This window comes from Rattus norvegicus, chromosome 17 (genome assembly GCF_036323735.1).
Source record: "Rattus norvegicus strain BN/NHsdMcwi chromosome 17, GRCr8, whole genome shotgun sequence".
Classification (NCBI taxonomy): Eukaryota; Metazoa; Chordata; class Mammalia; order Rodentia; family Muridae; genus Rattus; species Rattus norvegicus.
Window position 1 is genome coordinate 84,096,408 of NC_086035.1, and position 21,471 is coordinate 84,117,878.

The 21,471-nt window shown below is 42.0% G+C and overlaps 1 protein-coding gene across 9 annotated transcripts in view; it reads left to right on the top strand.

Annotated features, from left to right (window-relative positions):
• The window catches only part of Plxdc2 (plexin domain containing 2), a 425,039-nt gene that overhangs the window by 18,615 nt on the left and 384,953 nt on the right, over positions 1–21,471 (top strand). For 2 of the 9 annotated variants that reach the window (XM_039095938.2, XM_063276640.1), the window contains 2 exons: positions 5,710–5,838; positions 8,636–9,385. In XM_039095938.2, the coding sequence (XP_038951866.1) occupies positions 9,274–9,385 (112 nt within the window). In that variant the 5' untranslated portion in view covers positions 5,710–5,838; positions 8,636–9,273. The other 7 variants (XM_039095937.2, XM_039095939.2, XM_063276638.1 and 4 more) reach the window with 6 other exon arrangements.

Below are 21,471 nucleotides of genomic sequence, written 5' to 3' on the forward strand. Positions count from 1 at the left end.
AGGCATGTGTTGGCCATTGGGACCAACCATGTTGGTGTCCATGCCAACATGGTACCCAGAGCTGGGCGTAGGCCCTCGAGGTTTAAGAAAAAACACATACCAAGCTGACATGATACCAACACAACCAGCCACAGGAAATGCAGTACATCTCGCAGTGACAATGGAGTATGGCGTATGCTTAGATGAAGTGCACACAGTGCAGACTCCGTGATAGGGGATGGGACAAGTCCCCACAACAGCAGCCTAGCCGACCACACAGGTTTCCTCCCTGGGTACAGTGGATGAAAGGTAGGAGCCAATAGCAGAAAGGAACATGGAAAATTTACTAAGATTTGGATCAAAAGTAAACTCACAAGAGGAAATAGAAATGGTTTACAACGTATTTGATGTTAATAAAAATGAAAACCTAACTTACGAAAACATGAGACTCAATGTAAATAGTTCTAAAAGAATATATTATACAAATATATACATTAAAACATCTAAAATCACACTCTAAATTTCCACAGTTAAAAAAAAATCTAGAAATAAACATCGATGTAATCAAAACAGGAAAACAATAACCGTAAGAGAGATAACGTAGACAGAGTCCTCCACATGTCTATGCACAGAGGAAAGGCCACATGAGGGTCCAGTGAAAAGAGAACTCCCACAGGCCAAGTATAAAGGCTTCAAGAGGTGCACAGTGTTTCAGCTAACACAGTTAGCTTTCATTGTGGGGTGGCCTTGGCACAAAAATTCACTAGTCATTAGCCAGCCAGAAATTGAGAATTTTTATTTTTTATTCTTATCTCATAGATCACAACCAAAACATAGCTTCCCCTTCCTCCCATCCCCTAGTTTCTTTCCCCAGACCTTCTCTCTTCCCCAGATCACCTTCCTCTGTCTCCTCACATAAAAATGTAGGCCTCCCCAAAACATGAAGGAACACAGCATAACAAGTTACAATAAGACCAGGCACCTACTATCCCATCAAGGCTGGAAAAGGCAACCCAGTAGAAAGACGGGGTCCCACCAGTAGGTAAGAGAATTAGGAACAGGCCCTGCTCCCAATGTGAGGAATCCCCCAAGAACACCAAGCTTTGCAGCCATGACATATCTGCATAGGACCTAGGTCATATCCCTGCAGGTTTCCTGATCTCTGAGAGCCTCTATGAGTCCTGGTCAGTTGATTCTGTGGGCCATGTTCTCAATGTGCACTTCTAACCCAATACAAGAGTTGAAAGAGAGACTTTCAGGCATTGAAGGTGCAACAGAAGGAAAAGATTAATCAAAGAAAATGTTAAGTTAAAAAATTTCCTAACACAAAACATCCAGGAAATGTGGGAAACTATGAAAAGTCCAAACTTAGGATTAATAGGAATAAGAAGAGAAAAATCATAGCTCAAAACCCAGAAAATATATTTAACATAATCATTTTCTTAACCTCAAGCAAGGCATACTTATAATGGTACAAGAAGCTTACAGATACCAAATAGGTTGGACCAAAAAAGGAAGTCCCCATGCCATATAATAATCAAAACGTTGAACATACAGAACAAATAAAGAATATTAGAAGCTGCAAGGGGAAAAGGCCAAGCAACATCTAAAGGCTAACCTATTGGAATGACACCTGACTTCTCAATAGACATTCTAAATCCAGAAAGGCTGGACAGATGGCATGCAGATTCTGAGACCACAGATGGCCAGACCAGCAAACTTTTCAATTATTGTAGATGGGAAACATAAGATATTTCATGACGCAGTCAAATTTAAACAGTATGTATCTACAAATTCAACCCTACAAAAAGTCTTAGAAGGAAAATTCTAATCCGAGGAGGTTAGCCACACACAGGAAAACAGGCACTAGATAATCCCATGCCAGCAAAACTCAGGAGTGCATTGGTAGAGACATAGGTAGTTCTTAGGTTTACACCGGAGTCATTCTTAGCTCTGCACTTTATCGAATGAGGGAGAGGCTATCGCTTGAATAGAGGGCTTGCCAACACAACAGCTAGCATTGCTACTCCAGTCTAGCCAGCTTGCTCCTGTATTTCCTCTGTCTCTGTAATAGAGGCCAACACACACCTTTAATTAAGTGTGTTCTGGGGATCCAAGTTTTATCAGGACCCTCACACATGTGTATAAAACATTTTAACCACAGAAATACTTCCCCAATGCTATGGATTTTTAAATGTATGTTGTGCAAAGAAGAGTCAACAATAACAACAATTAACATATATATCAATTTCGATCAAAGAACGCTACAGATAAGTGCAACAACATGCAGAGTGAGAGAAAATGCTTGCAGATCGTATAAATGATAAAAGTTCATCTTCTAAAACGTGTACCAAACTCATAACAAAGACAAGCTGATATAATTAAAAAGGAAAAGTCTCCTCACAAAGAAGAAACCCATGCCCAAGCGTCAGAGGAAAACATGTTCGGCATCGTGAGTCATAAGAGAAATGCAAATTAGAACAGTGAATTCAACTTCACACCATCAGGGATGCTACTAATTTAAAGAGGGAGACTAAAGAATTGCAAAATGGCTCAGTAGATAAAGGCATTTACCGTGCAAGCCTAGCAACACAAGTTTAATACATGTAATTCGAGTGAAGGAGAGAACAGATTGCACTGCATTGTTCTCTGACCCCTGCAGGAGTCACGTGGATATGCACAGCGCCCTGCACACAGGGTAACAATATATACATAAAAGAAGATTAGCATTTTCCCATGTTACTTAAGAATGCAAAAAGTTGTTACTGCTTTGGAAAAGAGTTTATCGTTGGCTCACAAAATTAATTACAAAATAGCCCTATTGTGGGGGAAACCTACACAAATCTTGTAACCTCGAAGAATGCAGTCCAAATAACTGATGCATGTAAATGTTATTTAGTTTCCACTCCGTAGAATACTATTTTAAAAGCAATAAGAATAGACTTTGGAAACCTGCATGCCACACATGGCTGAAACATGAAAACGTTATGCTAAGTGGAAGAATTCATTTATGAAAGTTCATAGATGGTTCCTTTTACAGAAGTGTCCCCAGACATCTGTTCACAAATCCACGGAGACAGTAAGTTAGTGTTCTCTAGGGCTGTGGCTGGGGAGGAGAATGGGATTGACTATTAATGGGCCCTGGGTGATGAGAACCATCTGGAATGAGATGATAGTTTTTGTTTCTATCACCTTGGAATACATTAAAACCCACTGAGTTGCATGTTGTAAGAGGGTAACTTTTAATCTGTGTGAATTAGGCCTCAAAAGTCCATAGTTGTGAGAGTGAAAAGAAAACTAGAAACAAAGGAAGTAAAGGTGAGAAAAGAAATGGAGGTTAAGCCACAGGGCTGACTCCTGACAGTGACTGTGTTTCTGTGACTCAGGGCCCAGCAGCAAGTGAACAGAGCCTTGTGGCATGTGCTGGCAGTTAAGACTTCCGTTAAGGTTCTGCAGAGGTATAGCTTCCCCTGAGGTTGAGGTTGCCACCCAAGAAACAAGTTTCCTGTAATGTAGATATTTGTTATCAGTGCAGAAAAATCCAGATAACTAAATCAACAATGAACGTGGTGTTATTTTGCATTGTGCATAAATCCTTAGCACCGTTATTCCATTTTATAGTTCACTAAGTATTTGCCAAGCATTTGGTTTGTTTCCTCCAAGATGTAATCACTAATTCATCTTTGATGCTAATAATTTTAAAACGAGGTGTATGCTTCCGTTCTGTGCTGTTTCTTACCCTATGCCTTTAAACAGTGGACTGGTCCAATTCGTTCTCCTCCTTCTGAGGTTGCTCTCATTTATACACTGCTTTTTATTGGCCAAATTCCCTTAAGGATTCTAAGTTTCAGAACGCTATAAATCTATGCTATGTTAATGTATTATTTCACAAAATGTGCCAAACATAATGATGTTGTTAATCTCATCTAAATGGTAAAGGTAACAATTATATAAGGCTTAACAGGCATCGAGGATTCTTGTATGTTAAATTTTCTATCAGTAATGACTAAGTTTTAGCTTCCAGGTAATTCTTTCTAATGATTGTTGAATTTAAAATGCTCCATTCGTGAATTTTATTGCTTAAAACTATAAAAATTAAAACAGAAATTTGAAGTACCACCAACCATATAATAAAAGTCAAGTTGATTCTGAGTTCCGGTCAGCCAAGATGAACAAATGAGTCTTGTAATTGCAGAGCAGAGGTCAAAAGGTTGGCTCTGTCCAATGACGAGGAAGAGGAAATATTGCTGACCCAAGGAGAGGTCATAGCATAAAACTGCATAAAAATGCACCTTCACAGATGGCAATTGTAGAACGTCTCAATAAATATTTTTAAATGGACACAAACTATTTCCTGAGAATGATTTTGAAGGAGAGCAAGAAAAGCAGACTCTCTGTAGCCTGCGTGGCATCTCAGGTTTTGTTTTTGATGCATATCAGTATGAGTATATATATATATATATATATTTGAAGGTTGATTTAGCTCAGGTCATAAAGTCCTGAACTTGATCCACGAGCCTCACATGAGCTTGAAGTACCAGTACTCTGGAGATAGAAGCAAGGGCAGCAGAAGTCCAAGGCCATCCTCAACTATACAGAAAGTTCACATACAGATAAAAGAAAAAATTCTTTATGAAAAGAGATATTGAAGGTTAATGAAAATGGGGTGTTTTCAAGGGTGTTGAAATCTGGAGAGACATCTCAAGTTTGCATCTATGCACAGTTCTATGTGGTTAAGAATGCTTCTGTTGAATCATGTTTAAAGAGAAAGTATCCTGTGAATTCTAGGTCTTATCATTGAACAAAACCAAGGGCTACTCATTTGCACTTCCTAATTCATTTGTACTTTGGGAAATTATCTTAAAGGAACCCAGTGGGTAAGAGAGATGGCTATGTCTCTCCTGTACCTTTAATAGTTAGTGACAAACTCCAGTATTACAACACCTCTCTCATGTCTGTGGACGATGATGAAACTTTTCCTACAAAGCTCGCTTAGTCACCAGACAGGTGACACTCACACTTGTACTGTGGTGAAACACACAACACAGATCTAACAACTGAGGACTCCGTCTATCACCTTCAATCAGCCAGAGCTATATGTGTAGTTGACTCTCGCCATTCCACTCTGAACATATTGTGTGACACATATTTTATTTGATATTGCTACAATGTAAAGGCAAAACACATTTATACAAATACAAATCTTGGTAGACATTTAAGGCAAAGTACCAGGGCGTAGATACATTACGATGTTCTCCCTTGTGATTTAGTTTTGCACTGTATGTCATCAAAAATGCTAGTTTTTGAACCACCAACCAAAGAACACACACAAGCCGAACCTAGGCCTCCCTGCACATATGTAGCAGATGGGCAGCTTCGTCTCTATGTGGGTCCCTAACAACTGGAGCAGGAGCTATCAGAAAAACTATTGCCTGTATGTGGGATATGTTCTAGCTGGGCTGCCTTGTCTGACCTCAGTGGGAGGGGGTGATGTAACTAGCCTGACAAGGACATACCCAAGGGGACCCCCACCTGTTCAGAGGAGGAGAGGGGGAGAGGGGAAGAGGGGGGAGGATTGTGGGAAGGGGTGCTGGGAGGGGCGGTAAGCAGGGTGTAAAGTGAATAAGTAAAAATAAATACGTGAAAAATGATAGTCTTTACTCATTTGGGATTCTCTATCTGTTGGTTAGAAGAGCACTAGTCTGAATAACGTATTTGACTGCGTTCTAGGTTCACCAGCAGCTTCTTGCTCAAGTGACTCCACACCCTGAAGACTGCGTGGATGTCATCAATAGACTCGATCTGTCATAAACCTACTGGAAGAGGACATATGTACACGTTTGCCAAAGTAAGATTCAGGTAGGAATAAAGCATTGTAACTGAACAGCAGACCTGATTAGAGACCAATGGATGCGAATGGACCAAATTGCATCTGAGCTGACATTTGTTTGACTTTCAGTTTGTAGCAACCAGTTTTCCCTGACAAAAGTGTATTTATAGCTGTCATCGATGGCAAAGCACAGCCAAGGGCAGCAAACAATAGCAAAATATATACTACTACTCTGCATAAACAGTAAGAAAAGGGGTGAGAATGAGAGAGGAGACAGAGACTTGTGTCTTCTCAGAGTGGAAATGGGTGTTTGTTTTGTGTTGTTTTTTTTCTGATTATTGCTTGTGAAGGGTTAAAATTTCTAAAAGTTAGTCATGAACAAAGTCCAGACATGCCTGAGAGAATTTGAGATAGGGCTCACTGGCCCGACTATCAACTCCCAAGGACACTGGCCATCTGGAGCCACCCCCTCCCCTTCCTTCACTCCCTGAGGATGGGTCATCCCCCTGCTGCAGTGAGATGAGTTGCCCTGCCCACATTGCTGAGATGCTAGATTACACGTATGCTTTGTTGATGTAACTCCGTGCCAAAAGTAACTGTGCACCCTTTGTATTAGCCAATCATGTGTATTCACACGAAACCCCTGGTTTTCCCTATATAAGCTCCTGCCTAGAGAGGCTCGGGGCTTGACTCAATCTCCTGTGTGAGATACGTGTCAGCCCGAGATCTCGTAAATAAAACTGCCTCTTGTTGATTACATCAAGACCGGCTTCTCGTGTTTCCTGGGGGTACCTCAACCCGTGACTGGAGCGAGAGTCTCCCCAAGTCTGGGGGTCTTTCACTTGGTTTCCTACAGTTGTGGACGTTATGAGAACTGGAGTTGGATAAAAGGGCCCAGGAAGCTCGAGGCCTGGGTTTCCAGTACAGCTGCTGACCTGTTTTTTGTTTGTTTTGTTTTGTTTTGATGATGGCGGTGAAGCTGGCGGATGTCAGCCATTCAAAGTGCAGAAGGCAAACTCAGCATCAATGAATGTCCCATTAAATTTTCATTAGATGACTACACTTTAAAAATTGATGTAAATACTCTAGGCGCTCAGATTGAGATGCAATCTAGAACTTAAAACACTCTTGGTAGTGAGAAATAAGAGAACTACAGTCTGGTCCTCAAGAGGACATCAACCGCTCAGAAGAAAGCTCAGGATTTGTCAAGCACCTTGGGATAATAAAAGGCGTTGGCATGGCGTATTTAAACCTTCACAAATATCTGGAAATAGAGAAATTAGTCTTATTTTTAGAGAAAACAGACTTGTTAATGTTTTTCAGTGGAAAAGCAATAATTTCTGTATCGGATTTTTGCAGTTATCTCGGCCCACTTCGAGTGGGTCTTGCTACAAGTAGAGAGATCAATTTATAGTATTCATGGATCCTTCAAAGCAAGGAAAGGCCAGGACAAGGACAGGCTACAACCCAGAACACTTTCAAATGTGTTAATTTAGCTCTCCTTTTGTCTTCAAGAACGAGCATTTCTCTTTAGGCTAGGAGATGATTTAAAAAATTAAGTTTACTTGGCTAATCTTCATTGCTAGGACCTTCTACGAACTTCAGTATAGAATCTTCCTGATTTGATGCCTAAAGACCTGAAGCTTAAAGCTTAAGTAAATTGCTCCTTGTGGGGAAAAAGAAATTGAAGTACTAGCCCAGGCAGTGCTCCAGAGCGTGTACTTTTCACCAAGGATGCATTGTCTCTTTGCTCTCTATTTAGCCCCACTAAAGGGTGGTTAAATGTATGCGGAATAAAATGTAAGCGGGATGAGGGGCCTGGAAGGAGTTAATACCGGAGCAGATCCGCAAGCTGAAAAAACAAAAACAAAGTAGCAAGCAAAAGCCCTTTAAAGCCCCCATAGGAAATTCAATGGGCTTCCTGTTCCTTTAAACTCTCCCTTTCGCTCATTCTGACACTTTACCAAACCGCGGTAGAGGCCTCAGGACCCCGCAGCCCAGATCCACCTTCCGCCACCCTCGGTGCCGGGCTGTGGTAGGAGGGGTTTTTGATAGGATGGGGGTTGGGGGTTGGGGATGTCAGTAACCCTAGCCACACAGGTTTGATTTTTTTTTCCCCCTACACCCGAACGGTTGCCAGACCAGTCTTCAGCTCGGGATGAAATGTTATTAACCACTTAGCGCCCAGGCCGAACCCAGAAGATGGTGGGCGCTCGCTGGGGGCCTTGTCCCTCCCCACCCGCAGGCTGGCACCCAAAATCCCTGGGAGCCTGACGGGTTCAGGCGACGTTGGTCCCTCTGCAGAGGGCACAAGCCGGGTGGGCCGATGGCGTCCGGGAGACTAGGATCTGCCACCACCCCATGTACCAGTACTCGGGATCCCCGGGGCGCGTGGGGCCCACAATGGTTCTCTGGTTTCCCCCAATCAGTCTTCCCCGGCTTTATCTGTGGGAGACTTTTCTGGCGCCCCCACCCCGACCGGAGAAAGGCTCAGCCATTGGACAGGTCTGTGCCGAATGCTGGTTTCGGGAGGAGGAAGGTGGGAGAAGCCTGGAGGAGAGAGGAGGAGGGAGGAGGGCGGAGGGAAGAGAGAGGAGGGTTCCGCCGCAGATCTAGCAAATGGCCAGCCGCCTTCCCTCCCCAAAGTGTAGAGCTGGAGCGCGGGCGAGCGCGGCGGCGCCTCCGCCACCAAACTCCTGGGGCTCCGCGGTGTTCGGAGCCACCTCCTTCCTCACCCGGAGAGGCTCTCTCAGCAGGCTGCAGCCTCACTTTCCTTTGGTTTTTCTCTTTCTTTAAAAAAACCCCCCACCCCTCTTCTGATCCCAGCAGCTGGTCCTTCCCCGGCTCCACTCTCCGGAGCTGCCCATCCTTCCGGCTGCCGGCGAGGACGCACGCTCAGCCTTAGGCGAAGCAAAGAAGAAAAACTTGTCGGAGGGGTTTCTCCAGCCTCCACGAACCTCCTTCTCTCGCTAACCCCAACCGCCCGCCGGGGCCAGCCCTAAGTCTGGGAAAGTTCCACCGGTGCTCAGCGCCCTCTTGGATCTGGAGCCGCACGGGCGCAGCCAGTGGAATTAGATCTGTTTTGAACCCAGTGGAGCGCGTCGCGGGCGCTCGGAAGTCACCGTCTGTGGGCGCCCGGGTGGCGCTGCCTGTGAGGACCCGGGAGTTTGCGGGACCGACTGCAAGTGACCTTTCCTCTCCGCATTTGGTTGGTTCTGTCTCGGCTGGGGCTGCGAGGGTGACAAGTTGCGGTGAGAGCTCCCGAAGTTTGGAGAGGGCTGGGTCGTCTCTCCTTCGCTTCTCTGGTACCCGGAGTGAAATCCTAGCGAAACTGTCAGAGGCCTCCGGATCCCACCCCAGACTCACCGGCAGACACTCCGCCGCGTCGCCCCATCCCCAAGGAGAACCCCGGAGCCCAGGGCCTCAAGGAAAGATCGCTGGGCAGGGGAGGTCGCGGCAGCGGCATGGCGAGGTTCCCGAGGGCCCACCTGGCGGCAGCAGGAGTTATGTTACTTTGTCACTTTTTAACAGACCGGTTCCAGTTCGCCCACGGGGAGCCTGGACACCATATGAATGGTAAGAAGTACTTTTCTCGATTGTTTTTGTGTGAAACTGAAGATCCTTTCCGGTGTCTCGGAACCCTCATCCCCAACCCACACCCACCAAGAGCATCTGCCCTTGGGAAAGTTATTCCAGTTGTTTTTCTGGGAAACTTGAGTTTCTCAAATGGGGAAGAGGCTGGCTTGATCAGAAGGTGTTGGAAACCAGCACTTCTTTGAGGCTATGGTGCTTTCTCCACCTGGGCGCCAGGGGGTGGTCCTGTCTACCCCAAGTAGCCCAAGGAGGTCCTGGTGTCAGAGAGCCAGCTGTCGCGGATACCTCTCTCTGAATCTCGGTTACGTCAGGTTGTTTCCCCTCTGGCTTCTCATCCCTGGAGCTCAGAAGCTCTTCCCTGTGCACCGCGGAAGGGGTGGATGGGTGAACGATCAGATGACAATCAGGCTGGTCGCCCTGTGCTGAAAGAAAATGCCTTGTGGCTGCAGCTCGCTCCTTCAGGCTACCCTCACTAGTCTTCTCAATGTGGGGTTCCAAAGTGGGTGCAATAGATGCAGCAGGGTTCAGGGATGGAGAAGAGGTGGGAAAGATAAGGACGGGCGTGCCTCTGAGGACAAGCCCTGGTCCCATTGTCCTCTGCCTGTCAGCTTCACAGACGAGCCCCAACGTGCCAGCAGTTCCTCATGGATTCTTGACACTGTCCCAGGAGGAGGGAGGGCCTCTAGATCCTTGCAATTGGCTGCACCCACTGCCCTGGTGGCCTTTCTGGCTAGGTGTGTGTGGTAGTGAACTGTAACTTCACAATGAGCAGGGATTGGCTAATCCTGCTTTCTCCCCTGACTACTTTATCCTCTGTGACCCCACTATTGCCTTTCAGCAAAGAAATAAATAAACATGCAGGTCAGTGAAACACCTGGACGGGAATCTGTGAACTCTGGTGGATTCCCGGAGCGGGTGAGAGCCAAGAGCACTTGAAGAGAAAAAGAAAAGGAAACTTCCTGGTTAGGACAATCAGTTTTGTTCCGCTTTGCTCTGTACATGTCTCTGTTAAATTCAAGAAAGAGAGGGGTAAATGGTTCCTCAGAAAGTATGCATGTATACCCAGCTGTCAACCTTCAAGGAGTCACAGAGAGAAGTCTGGGAGGGACGCCTAGGGACTCCAGGTGAGGATAAGTGTTTACAAAAACCTTGAATAAAATTGTACCACCTGGAGAGGATAATCCGAGTCCTGTGTTTACCTCAGGTGCAAATTTTAACAGAGAAAGAAGATACTTTCTTGGTGATCTTATTAAGGCTGGAAAGATTGTGTGTGTGTGTGTGTGTGTGTGTGTGTGTGTGTGTGTGTGTGTGTGTGTGTGTCCTGGTGAGGGGCCATGAGGACCAGAAGATAAAAGCTGAGATTAAAATCCTTGGATTCTATTTGGTCACCTACAGTCATCCTCATCAATGAACATAAGTTCTTGGCTATTTATAATTTATAACAGCTCACCAGATTTCTCTTTATTTTCTTGGCACATTGCATTGGTTGAAAAAATGACAGTTATTACTTTCTTCAGAAAGCAGCACTTCAAAAGATGCAGTACTCACCTCCATGGAGTAAATGAATATGCAAAACGATTTTGCAAAAGAGGGGGGGGTAGAGTCATCCTGAGTTGTTTGTTTAAAACTTCTTTGGCACTGGAAGTAAATAATGTATTTACAGCAAAACTACATAGGAGAGAGACTACGCATTTTCTGTTTTTTTTCCTTTCATTACTATATAATACACTGATACCCATGTAAGTTTGCTACGCTAAGGCTTCAACCTGAGGATGAGATCCATTGCACTCTAGACCAGCTGGTGAAAAGCCTTTGCTTTGGGGAGCATGGCATGCCTGTGTTGATAACATAAATATGCCAGCATTTTAAACAAATTCACTGTTTCTGGTGGAACTCTTGGCAAGATTTCGTTCACAGGATTGGACAGGGGGAATTCATTGTTTCATCAGTTCTTTAGAGACTTAGCTATAAGACAAACAACATTCTGCATGAAGTTTTATGAAATTACCTCAGAATTAAGTGCTTATAACACAGAAAGGTAACACAGAAGGTAAAAAGGAAAGCAAATGCTTCATTTTCCGTTGTAAGATGTCTTATCTGAAAATTAAATATCCAGCAAAGAATTCAGAAGGTGAAAGTGGGCATTCAGCAATTAGGGGTTTTACTAGGGCATTTTTGGTAAAGGAAAAACATCTGATTTCATAACAGATCTGTTTGTTGTGCTTTTTACTTCTCTTATGCTGTGGTTGGTTTTATTGCCACCAGAGGGCAGAGAAACCACTAATTTCTTCTGTTCCTGTTTCTAATGTGTTTGTGTTCTAGAGACATGTAGTTCATATTTAATGTGTCATTTACTTGTATTTTCATTGTTTTTCCCCCCTGGGTGGATATTTTTTATGCTTCCTTTCCAGCAAAGTAAGCAAGCTCAACTGGCAAAGTTCCTCTTGACGTTCTGTGACTAAAGTTTCTGTTAGCATCAGTATCTATGACAGATACTAAGACAGGGATACTCCACGTGAGTGCTTCCTATACAGCAAGTGTGGGTCAGATTATTGGATTATTGGATGATTATCATTGTCCTTCTCCAGCAGTGACTCCATATGTTTTCATAAGGTACTTAATGTAAAATTGGGGAAGACTTTTGTAGTTTGAGTTTGTCTAAGTTTGGATCACCACAGAAATGTGCTTTAGAATGGGATTTTCATCCTTGAATGTCTGCATAGAAGCTTATAACTATTATTATATAGTAAACATAGTTTTAACTATTGTAATCATATCATGTATAAGTTGTGCATACAGTAAGAAATGGATATTACTGTTTCTCATCCTTGAGAATGAAATTGGAAATGCAAGATGTTGCACATTTCTTCTCTACAAGAATCAAGCAGGCCCCTGTAGGGAGGTAGACAGCATGTACCTGTTTCTCTTTCTAAATGTCATCTCCTATTGTAGAAACACTACTTTTAAAGATGAATGAACTGACCCCCACACAGCTATGATCTTGAGATTTTCCTCTTGTTTTGAAAACCACAACCTTAGGGCATGAGCCAGTGCCCCACCCCATCACCTTCTGTATTCTTGAATTCTCACAAAACGTTCCCTGAGTGAGGACGACATGTTCCTGTTGTCTTGTCATCTTCTTGTTCTTTTTTCCCCCACTAATCCTATTTCTACCTAAATCCATGCTCTGACTTACAGCTTCCATTGAAGAACTTTAAGGACTTTATCTGTCACTTATGGTGTCTTCTTTTGTTTGTACTTATCCATTCCTAGCATATATTCTATCAGACCAGCCCACTGGTCCCTGCAATCAGGGTCCATCGTTATCTTTTTGATTCTGCTGCAGCATATACATTCAGGCATGTGATACACACTTGCAGGACTGAATGGAATACCGTATTGCTATAGTTCAAGGTAGATTTTTGACCTCAATATGGCCCTGGGGGACTTTTAAGTAGTTCTTAAAGTAAGATGCCTTCAATCAATAATGTAGAAATGGATATTAAAAATTAGCTTCATAGAATGATAATTTAAAAGCAGAGTGTGTAATCTAGGTAGGTCTAGCCAAGTATCCCAATGCTCCGGTAGATTTCCACTTGTCTTAAGCTTTCTATTTTAATTTTATTTTTGTCTTGGGCTCATTTGTCCATTGAGTAAGTCTTTGAAGCCTGGGCTATCCTGGAACTCACTTTGTAGACCAGGCTGGCCTCAAACTCAGAGATCTCTCTGTCTCTGCCTCCCCAGTTCAACCATTACCTGGTATGATACCTTTTTGTTAGAAACATACGCACACACGCACTGCAGCTGTCTTCATGCACACCAGAAAAGGGCATCAGATCCCATTACACATGGTTGTGAACCACCATGCAGTTACTGGGAGATGAACTCGGGACCTCTGGAAGAGTAGTCAGTGCTCTTAACCACTGAGCCATCTCTCTGGTCCTTAAAAATTCTTAATGATACTTATTTGAAACTTATATCTTCTAGATCAGGGGTTGTCAACATATGGGTTGTAATCCCTTTTGGGGTTCAAATGACCCTTTCACAGGGGTTACTTAAGAACATGACAAAACACAGATATTTACATTACTAGTCACCATGGCAACACAATTACAGTTATGAAGCAGCAACAGAAATAATAGCACTAGGAAGCTTTAGAACCACTGGACTAGAGGTATGACTTATTATTCTTGCTTATTTTTGGTGTTGGGTACCAAATCCAGGGACTCAGACATGCTAGGCAGGAGCTCTTCCCGAGGAGCTACCTCCTCAAATATGGGGCTCCTCAAAGAGTTCAAAGTGAAATTTATGTTCAACTCTCAACAGAGAAATAGGTTTTCCTGCCTGCACTTTGGGTATGTGCTTACCCTGTGTTCATCATGTGTGTGGTGTGGTGTTGGCTGGTTCCAGTTAACTGCACATTGAGACTTGGTCCCCAAGTAAGCAGCATCGAAATATGGTAGTGCCTCCGAGGACACTTGGGCTCTTCTGAAGATTGGGCCGGTTTCCTAGGGTAGGACTGAAGAACAAGCTGTTGTAGTGCTTGTCGCTTCTTTGTGTTCTGTTTCTCCTCTATGCTGTGACACTGCAAGACAGGCTTGCTAAAAAAATACTAAATCCCAGAATGACAACTCTGACTAATTATTTATTATCAAATGTCTAGGCTATGAGCTTTGGTCTATTCTCCGTTAGAACTTATTTAACCCTAGCAAAGTTTTCTGTGTCTACCATGTGGTTAGTTACTGTTCTTTAGTCCAGGTCAGGATCACGTACTCTGATACAAATACAGAGGACTAAGACTTCTTTTATCCCTTAAAAATAGCATCTTGTATTTGTTTGGGAAGTCAGAAAAAAAAAAGTGAATCTTATCAAATTTCCATAGTACATTCAGTTATGTATTACAAAACTGCTTTTCAGCTTAGTCTTAATCTGATGAATTCCAAACTTTCACTTTGTTCTGAAAACAACCCTTTGCTTCCAAATTTAGCTTTAATTATCTCTGGAGCATTCTATTCTGGAAGGTCATTCTCTACTGAGTGCCTTCGTCCTAACCCCATCCCATGATTCTAACCCACTGGAAACCAATAGAGAGTACCAGTCCAGTAAGGGTTCTTCCATTAGGGTACTCCTTCCACCATGCGTAGTGTCACGTATTGCCAAGCCAAACTAAGAGAGAAAAGAGAAATGTGTAGACTATACCACTATGTGTTTCTAGACAGTGAAGTCATTTGGGTTATTTCTATACCCCCGCCCATTAATGAAAGAGACATATGATTTGGAATGCTTTTCTAGGTTTCTGCATTTGAACAGAATGCAAAGACTTGTTTGGAAATTAGCCAAGTATGTTCCAAGCAAACCTAAGAATCTGATTTTCTTCTTCCTCTGGTTGATAGCACTAATAGCTCCTCTTGACTCACTGAGTCACAGTGGGCTGTTGTCACTATTGCTGTGAATAGTACACGATAGTCCTTTAGGTGTGCTGTGGTGAAGCTCTTGGTGACTCCTTACGCATCTTTGCTTTATTTTCCCCAAGGCTGAGACTCCATCAACCTAATAAAAGGAATTCCTCAGTATGAGCTTTCGTTTGTCCTCTTAACTTTCAGGCAAGGATAGCTGTACACAAGCCCAGCATTGCATAGACTTTCTTTTGAGTGTCCCCTCTCCATTTTTCCTCTTTCCTTCCATAAACTGAGAAAGGTCTTCATAAGGATCATATGCATGTAAACTACCTGCAAAACACTCACACCAGGTTTATGTGATATTTGTGGTAGATTGATTCATATTCTCAGTACATATTTTTAAAGAACAGACAAAGAAGTAACTAATCCTGAAATTTTGATTAAAAGTAATCTCAACCCTTCTTAATTATTGCTGGTTTATATATATCTTATTAATATGAGCTAATGCATGCTAAATGTACAAATAATTTTTAGGAATTCCAGCATTTGATTTTGCTTCTAAATTCTGCCTATTCACTACTTAGGCCTAGACATTGTGCACTCTTGACTTTTATTTTGTAACAGAGTTGTTTTAGTTTGATAATTCCAAGAATCAAAAATTGATTGGTTATTAATAAATGCCATACATTTTTCTTTACTTTTGAATATTGTTTGTGATCTTTCTAGTAATAATTTTCTCCTTGTAGATTTACATAATTGTTCATGGCTGGATAATGAGTACTGTTATGAGCAGGGTGGTCTGTTTGTCCTTGCTCAGATCTCTTCCTGTTATAGGCAAGAGTTACTCATCTTTCATATAGAGCTAGCATTTCCAGAATCCTGGGCCTGTGAATGTTCTGCTATAAAAGATAACTCCTGAGGTAATCCCTACGAAGCTAATAAACTTCAAAGATAAAAGGAGGCAACTCACAATTATTACTGTGCTCATATCACACAGTTTTATGTCTTCAGAATAAGTCTTTGAATCAGATGGGGCGAGGCCATTCTTGTTTTTGCTCTTCAGATGTTTTGCTTATGCTTGTAGGTTCTTTGTTTTGTTTTGTTGTTTTCTTTTCTATAGCCATTTATAAGATATAATATCAAGGTTTTAGGTTTTGCTAAATAAAAACTCTTGGAGTTTTGATTGGAATCATGTTAAATCTGGAGTCATTCGTTAAAAATTCAAGCTTTAAATAACTGGGAAACCATGAAGTTTCTTTCCTATAACTACTAACCCAACAAGTACCAGGATAGCTGATAAGAAATTGTTAATAGTGCCCTCATGGCAGTGCCCATTTTCCGTTGTAAGACTCCCCCAAAGTGGAGGACTTATGCTCTCTCCTGATAACATCATGAAACTCACCACAGTTCCCACATACCTCGTAGAAAGCACAGATGGGACCACAGGTTAGCTCAAAAGATAACCAAGGAAAGTCACGTTTGTCTGACTCATGAATTACCCAAAGAAGTGTGAGCTCCAGGCAAATGGGAGGGGGTGGGGAATGATGACATTTCATTTTTGCTGTGTCCCTTGAAGATACTTATCTCTGGGCCCAGACAGAGTTCCACAGAGCAATTCCTATATCTTCTTGGAGATTATCATTTTAGACATTGAATGTGGGATCAGATAGGCAGTTATCATATTTGTCCTCTTATTTGTCTTTGCTAGATTTTATAGAGATACATAAAAGTATGTATGGATGTAGGACCTGATGCTGTCTAGAGGGAGAAGGGACCTAGGAGGAGAAGGGAGAGGGGAGAAAATGAGGACAGTGTGGGGGTGTTAGAGATCACATTACACACAAACATCACAGCGGATCCAGTGTTTGGTACAATGTGTAGACACCAATACAAATATTTGCTCACCATAGGAAAGACCTCTTCTGCAGGCTGGGGGAGTGAGTCAGAGGATAGAGAGGGACTAGAGCTTAGATAAAGAGCATCCATGTAAAAGCAATAGGGATTGTCTACAACCCCAGTACTGGGTGCTGTCCTTCCAATACCAAGGCAAACTGTAGGATCAGCAAATGACCCTATGTCAAAAAGTAAGGTGAAAAGGGATGTTGACCTCCGTCGTCAGCATTATAACCCATGGATATGTATAAGCACTTACACATCCATGCATAAGCATATGTACCTACACACACACACACACACACACACACACACACAGAATAAACACATGCATGCCTACAACACATGCATACAATACACACAAATGAATAGGTCTATGGAAACTAATAGAAGTCCTTGGATATGGGATTCTCCTAATTTGTTATTCATTAGTTAATTTCAGTTCTGTAGGAGATTTACATTGAAAGGAAGCAGACATGACACATTGCTCCCATTCTCAAGGCAATACATGTATGATTCTATGTAGTGGCAAACATTTCCAATGAAAGGTTCAGACTTCTGCATATCAGTACCACGGTTTAAACTCCACTTCCTCCTCTGTGACACAGTGAACCGCGTGCTGAATCAGGAGTAAATGGTCGTGCTGGGCAGCTGGTTTTATTTCTTTGTTGCTTTGCCTTCCTTATCTTTTGAACATCTGTTGCTCGTTTCAGAATCTTTTTTAAAGACAAGCGTGATTCAAAGTCCTTCTACAGATAAGAGTCTCGTTGTGTGGACATTGCAAAACAGCTCTACATGGGTAGTCAGATTTGTGCAATTTCAGTTTTGTCGAGTTGCTTTCAGAAGAGACATTTGTCCGCTAATAATAGGCCCGGCCGCTGAGATGCTCATTGTTTTTTGAGCTGTGTGCTGGAATTTGACTGCACATAATTGGCGCGGTTAGCAGCTCCTTGCTTTTCCGGGTGTCAGGTACCCTTGCCCCCTCTAGCAGTGTCCTCCTCCCAAACTGTCTCGCTGCAACCCAGAGGTAGCAGTCGTTTTATCACTGTTGACCACGGTACCTGGCATAAGCAACTTCATCAAGGGAGGATTTATCGGACCCACGGATTTCATAGGCTCTGGTGCTTTATGGTGGGGGTGGGGGTGATAGAGCAGTTCATTTTATTCCACTCAGGAAGTAGAGAAAGGGGGATTGTGGCAACCTGCTGGCTCTTCAATTTTCCCCTTTTATTCCAACTAGGCTTTCACAGCCATGGGGGTTGGGGCAGCCCACATTCAGGGAGAATTGTAATCACCCAATCCTCTCTGGGAATGCCCCCATAGATACACCCAGATGAGTGCCTTACCAGCTCCCTAGGTGATTCTAAATCAAAACAAGTTAGCAACCAAGATTAGCACACAGGCCAGACTCATCCTGCAGCTGGAAAGGTCTTTCTAAAACGCATATGGGCCTTGGTGTTGGAAATGATTTTGTGTATAGTTGTTGCATTTAAACTTGTAATATTCTAATATTGCTTTATATTTCCAAATTCATCACTTCAATTCCACCTCCTCAAGCCCTTCGAAGTCTCCTTCTAAAATTCTGCAGCCTCCAGGGTATCCTTTCATCCTGTTCTAGACTTTATGCCTTTTTTCTCTTTCCTTCTTTCATTCATTCTTTCTTTTTTGTTAGTTGGAATAACTTATTTCTGGGATGGCGAAATTGTAGTGTGTGTGTGTGTGTGTGTGTGTGTGTGTGTGTTTCTCCATCAGCACCAAATCTAAGATGGAAATTTCAGCAGAAAATGCTTTCATTATTCACCACCGTATGAGGTATCATCCAACCTACAATTCCTGTGCATGTGCTTGATTATAAATGAGTAAGATACTATCTGTGACTGACTCCAGAGTCACTGACTGCAGAAGCAGGAAGTCTTCTCTGAACATTTAGTGAACAACAGAAACTACTTAGAGTTCCTCTTGTGTAATGGATTTTTCCCTCAGGGAGATTTTTGTTTGTATTTTTTTTTCTGCACATTATAGGCAGTTTTCTCAGTTAGTTTTTAGAGCTGGATACCTTGGCTTTAAATGTCAATACCCAAGTGTAAAATATAGATCAGAAGTTGGACAGGAGAAGTTGGAAAATACATTTGTAAGGGGTTAGGCCTTCACTTAGTTTACAGCTATAGCACCACACACATACCTGGTGTCATCTGATCTTGGAAGGGAAGCAGCGTTGGCCTGGGTTAGTACCTGGATGAAAAGACATCATTCATAAGGGTAGGTTTAGAATTTTTTAAAAAATAAAAATGGGTTTAGGAATGATGCAATCACAGAAGTAAGGAAGGGCAAGATGTCTACTTTAACCATTTTTCTTTAAAAGTAGTTTTCAATTTCTGAGCTTTATAAATTTGAATAACATTTCAAAGGTCATGAAATGACACAATTTTCATTTTCTGCCATGATGGTCCTCTGAGCCATATGGAATTTGTATCACCAGCTTTCTAGGTTTCTACAAGTGCCGTCTTAATGCTAGGAAACAGTCCTCATAATGACACCTATCAGATGTTTTTAGATCTAAGCTATGGGCTGCCTTTCAAACCCACTGGTTCTCAGCAACTGTCAAGAAGATCTCTAGAGCTGCATTCAGTGACAGAAACTGACCCCTTCAAGGTCTTTGGTGGGAGCCCCTTGTCCAAGTGAGCTCAGCTCAGATGAGCCTCCTACACCGAGCCTCTCATGTCCTCCATCCCCTGCGACTGCACTCACTTACCCTCGACTTTGTTTTTCTTGGAATGTTCTTCAACGTTCTTACCATCCTCCACACTAATCTCGTGCTGCAAACATCTGATGTTTTTTATCTGCTTAGTATCTCTTCTCTGTTCTCCTAGATACAGGAGCCTCCCATTGTATGAGAATGTCCTCCAGCTCACTCTGTTCTGAACTATGCAGTGTCCTTCTTCTCCAGAGTGAGCAGCCTGTCTCCTACACTTCACTCTTTACCTAACCTTATATACTATGGTTTGGATCATAAATGTTTTGAAACCTAGGTGAAATCTTTGGGGTTTGAGCCTAGTTAGAAGATGAAATAGTTAAGGGCAAGTACATTGGTCCCTTGGCTCCTTGATTTCTTTCTTTTTACTTCCTGGCTACCATATAGTGAAAGGTTTCTTTGCATGCTTTCTAAACTGATTGTATTGCCTTGTGTTGGCTCCGAGAGGAGTGGGGCTAAGGAACTGCAGAGTGGAACCTCTGAAAGCACGAGCCAGAAGCCAGGTTTTCTCCTTGAAGTTTGTTTTCAAAACTTTCATCCCAGTAAAGGACTGAATACTAACACGCACAGAGTCCGAACAGACGCATTCTGCCTGTGTTTTACGCTGGTATTCCTGCACTGGGATGGGGAGGTCCAAGTCTACAGAGAGTCTTACATTTCCTGGTATTGTAAATCAGCGAATTCCAGTTTTGAGGTGTTATTGTCTTCCCACAGGATGAACCCTGTTAAATATATCAAAGTTTCCAGTTCCGTTTCTCTTTATATATAATTAGTTGATTCTTCTTCCATTGATTTACAAGTTCGTGTGCATAGGAATCAAGTTTCCTTTACTTTTTAGCATTTACTTTGAATTCTTGACACTTTCTGCAGCACTGGGTGTATAAAAGGCAATGTGTTTGTTAAATTAACTATGTTACTTCATTGGTTAGAGCATAATCCAATCTCAAACATCTCAACGTCATGTGACATTCTCCAATTGCTTTCTTGCTTTATGTATTAAATTATCTGATCCATTTTAATATTTTAATCTTTCCTTGTACTTAATTTGATCTCTTCCTTTGTTTTGTCCTGAAATTGAATCACCGTTTTAATTTTGCTCCAGGTATAAACTTTGTAAGCACTAAAAGCTATTGAGAAAGAAACAGCTAACTGTTCAATGAAATAGCATTGTTTCTGCAAGTCTCCTAATCTATATGACTGTAAGGGGAAAGATAGAAAAAACCCAGACAATCATTTACTTTCTTTATTTTATACCATTGTTTATATTTCCAAGAAACCTGAAATTTTAATAAAATAAAAATTATATAATTGCATTTTAGACATATTACCAAGCAATAATAGGTTCTTAATATAAAACTTGTTAACTTAATTATTAGGTTTTTATAAATTCATTGACTGATTACTCCATTTGCTCAAAAATTAACAAATGATTTAAAAAAAAACAGTAGATGGAAGAATAAGTTGACATATTTAGTAGACTCCAAGAAGGCTGTTTTAGGGTGTCTGCAAGCTTCTACACTTTTGTGCTCAAAGAGCCATGTGTTAATGAGTTTAGTTGCTATGGTAGTGCTATTGGGAAGTGGTGAGACTTAAAGTAGAATTTAGTGGGAGGTTTTTATATCACTGGGAAGAGGTCTGGTTTCCTTTTATCATGGGCCAAGGAGGTACCTGTTGTTTCTTTCTTATGCACTCCTACCATTACTTACTACCAGGGGCTTAAAGGTGCTAGGTCGACCTGATCGTAGACATACAACCACCATAACAACAACAACCATAACAACAACAACAACAAGAACAAGAACAAGCCTTTCCTCTGTATAATTTGAATATTTAACACTTTTTATGATGAAAGAAAACTTACTAACACAGAAACTTAGCTATTTATGTCATATTCTTTAGAAATGACAGACTTCCATATGTTAGAATTTACAGGAGATCCATAATCTAAGGATGACATTTTCGTGGTATTATATGATATTCCTTCATAAAGTTCAAATTGCCTAATTTTCATATTAGTTCCTCTT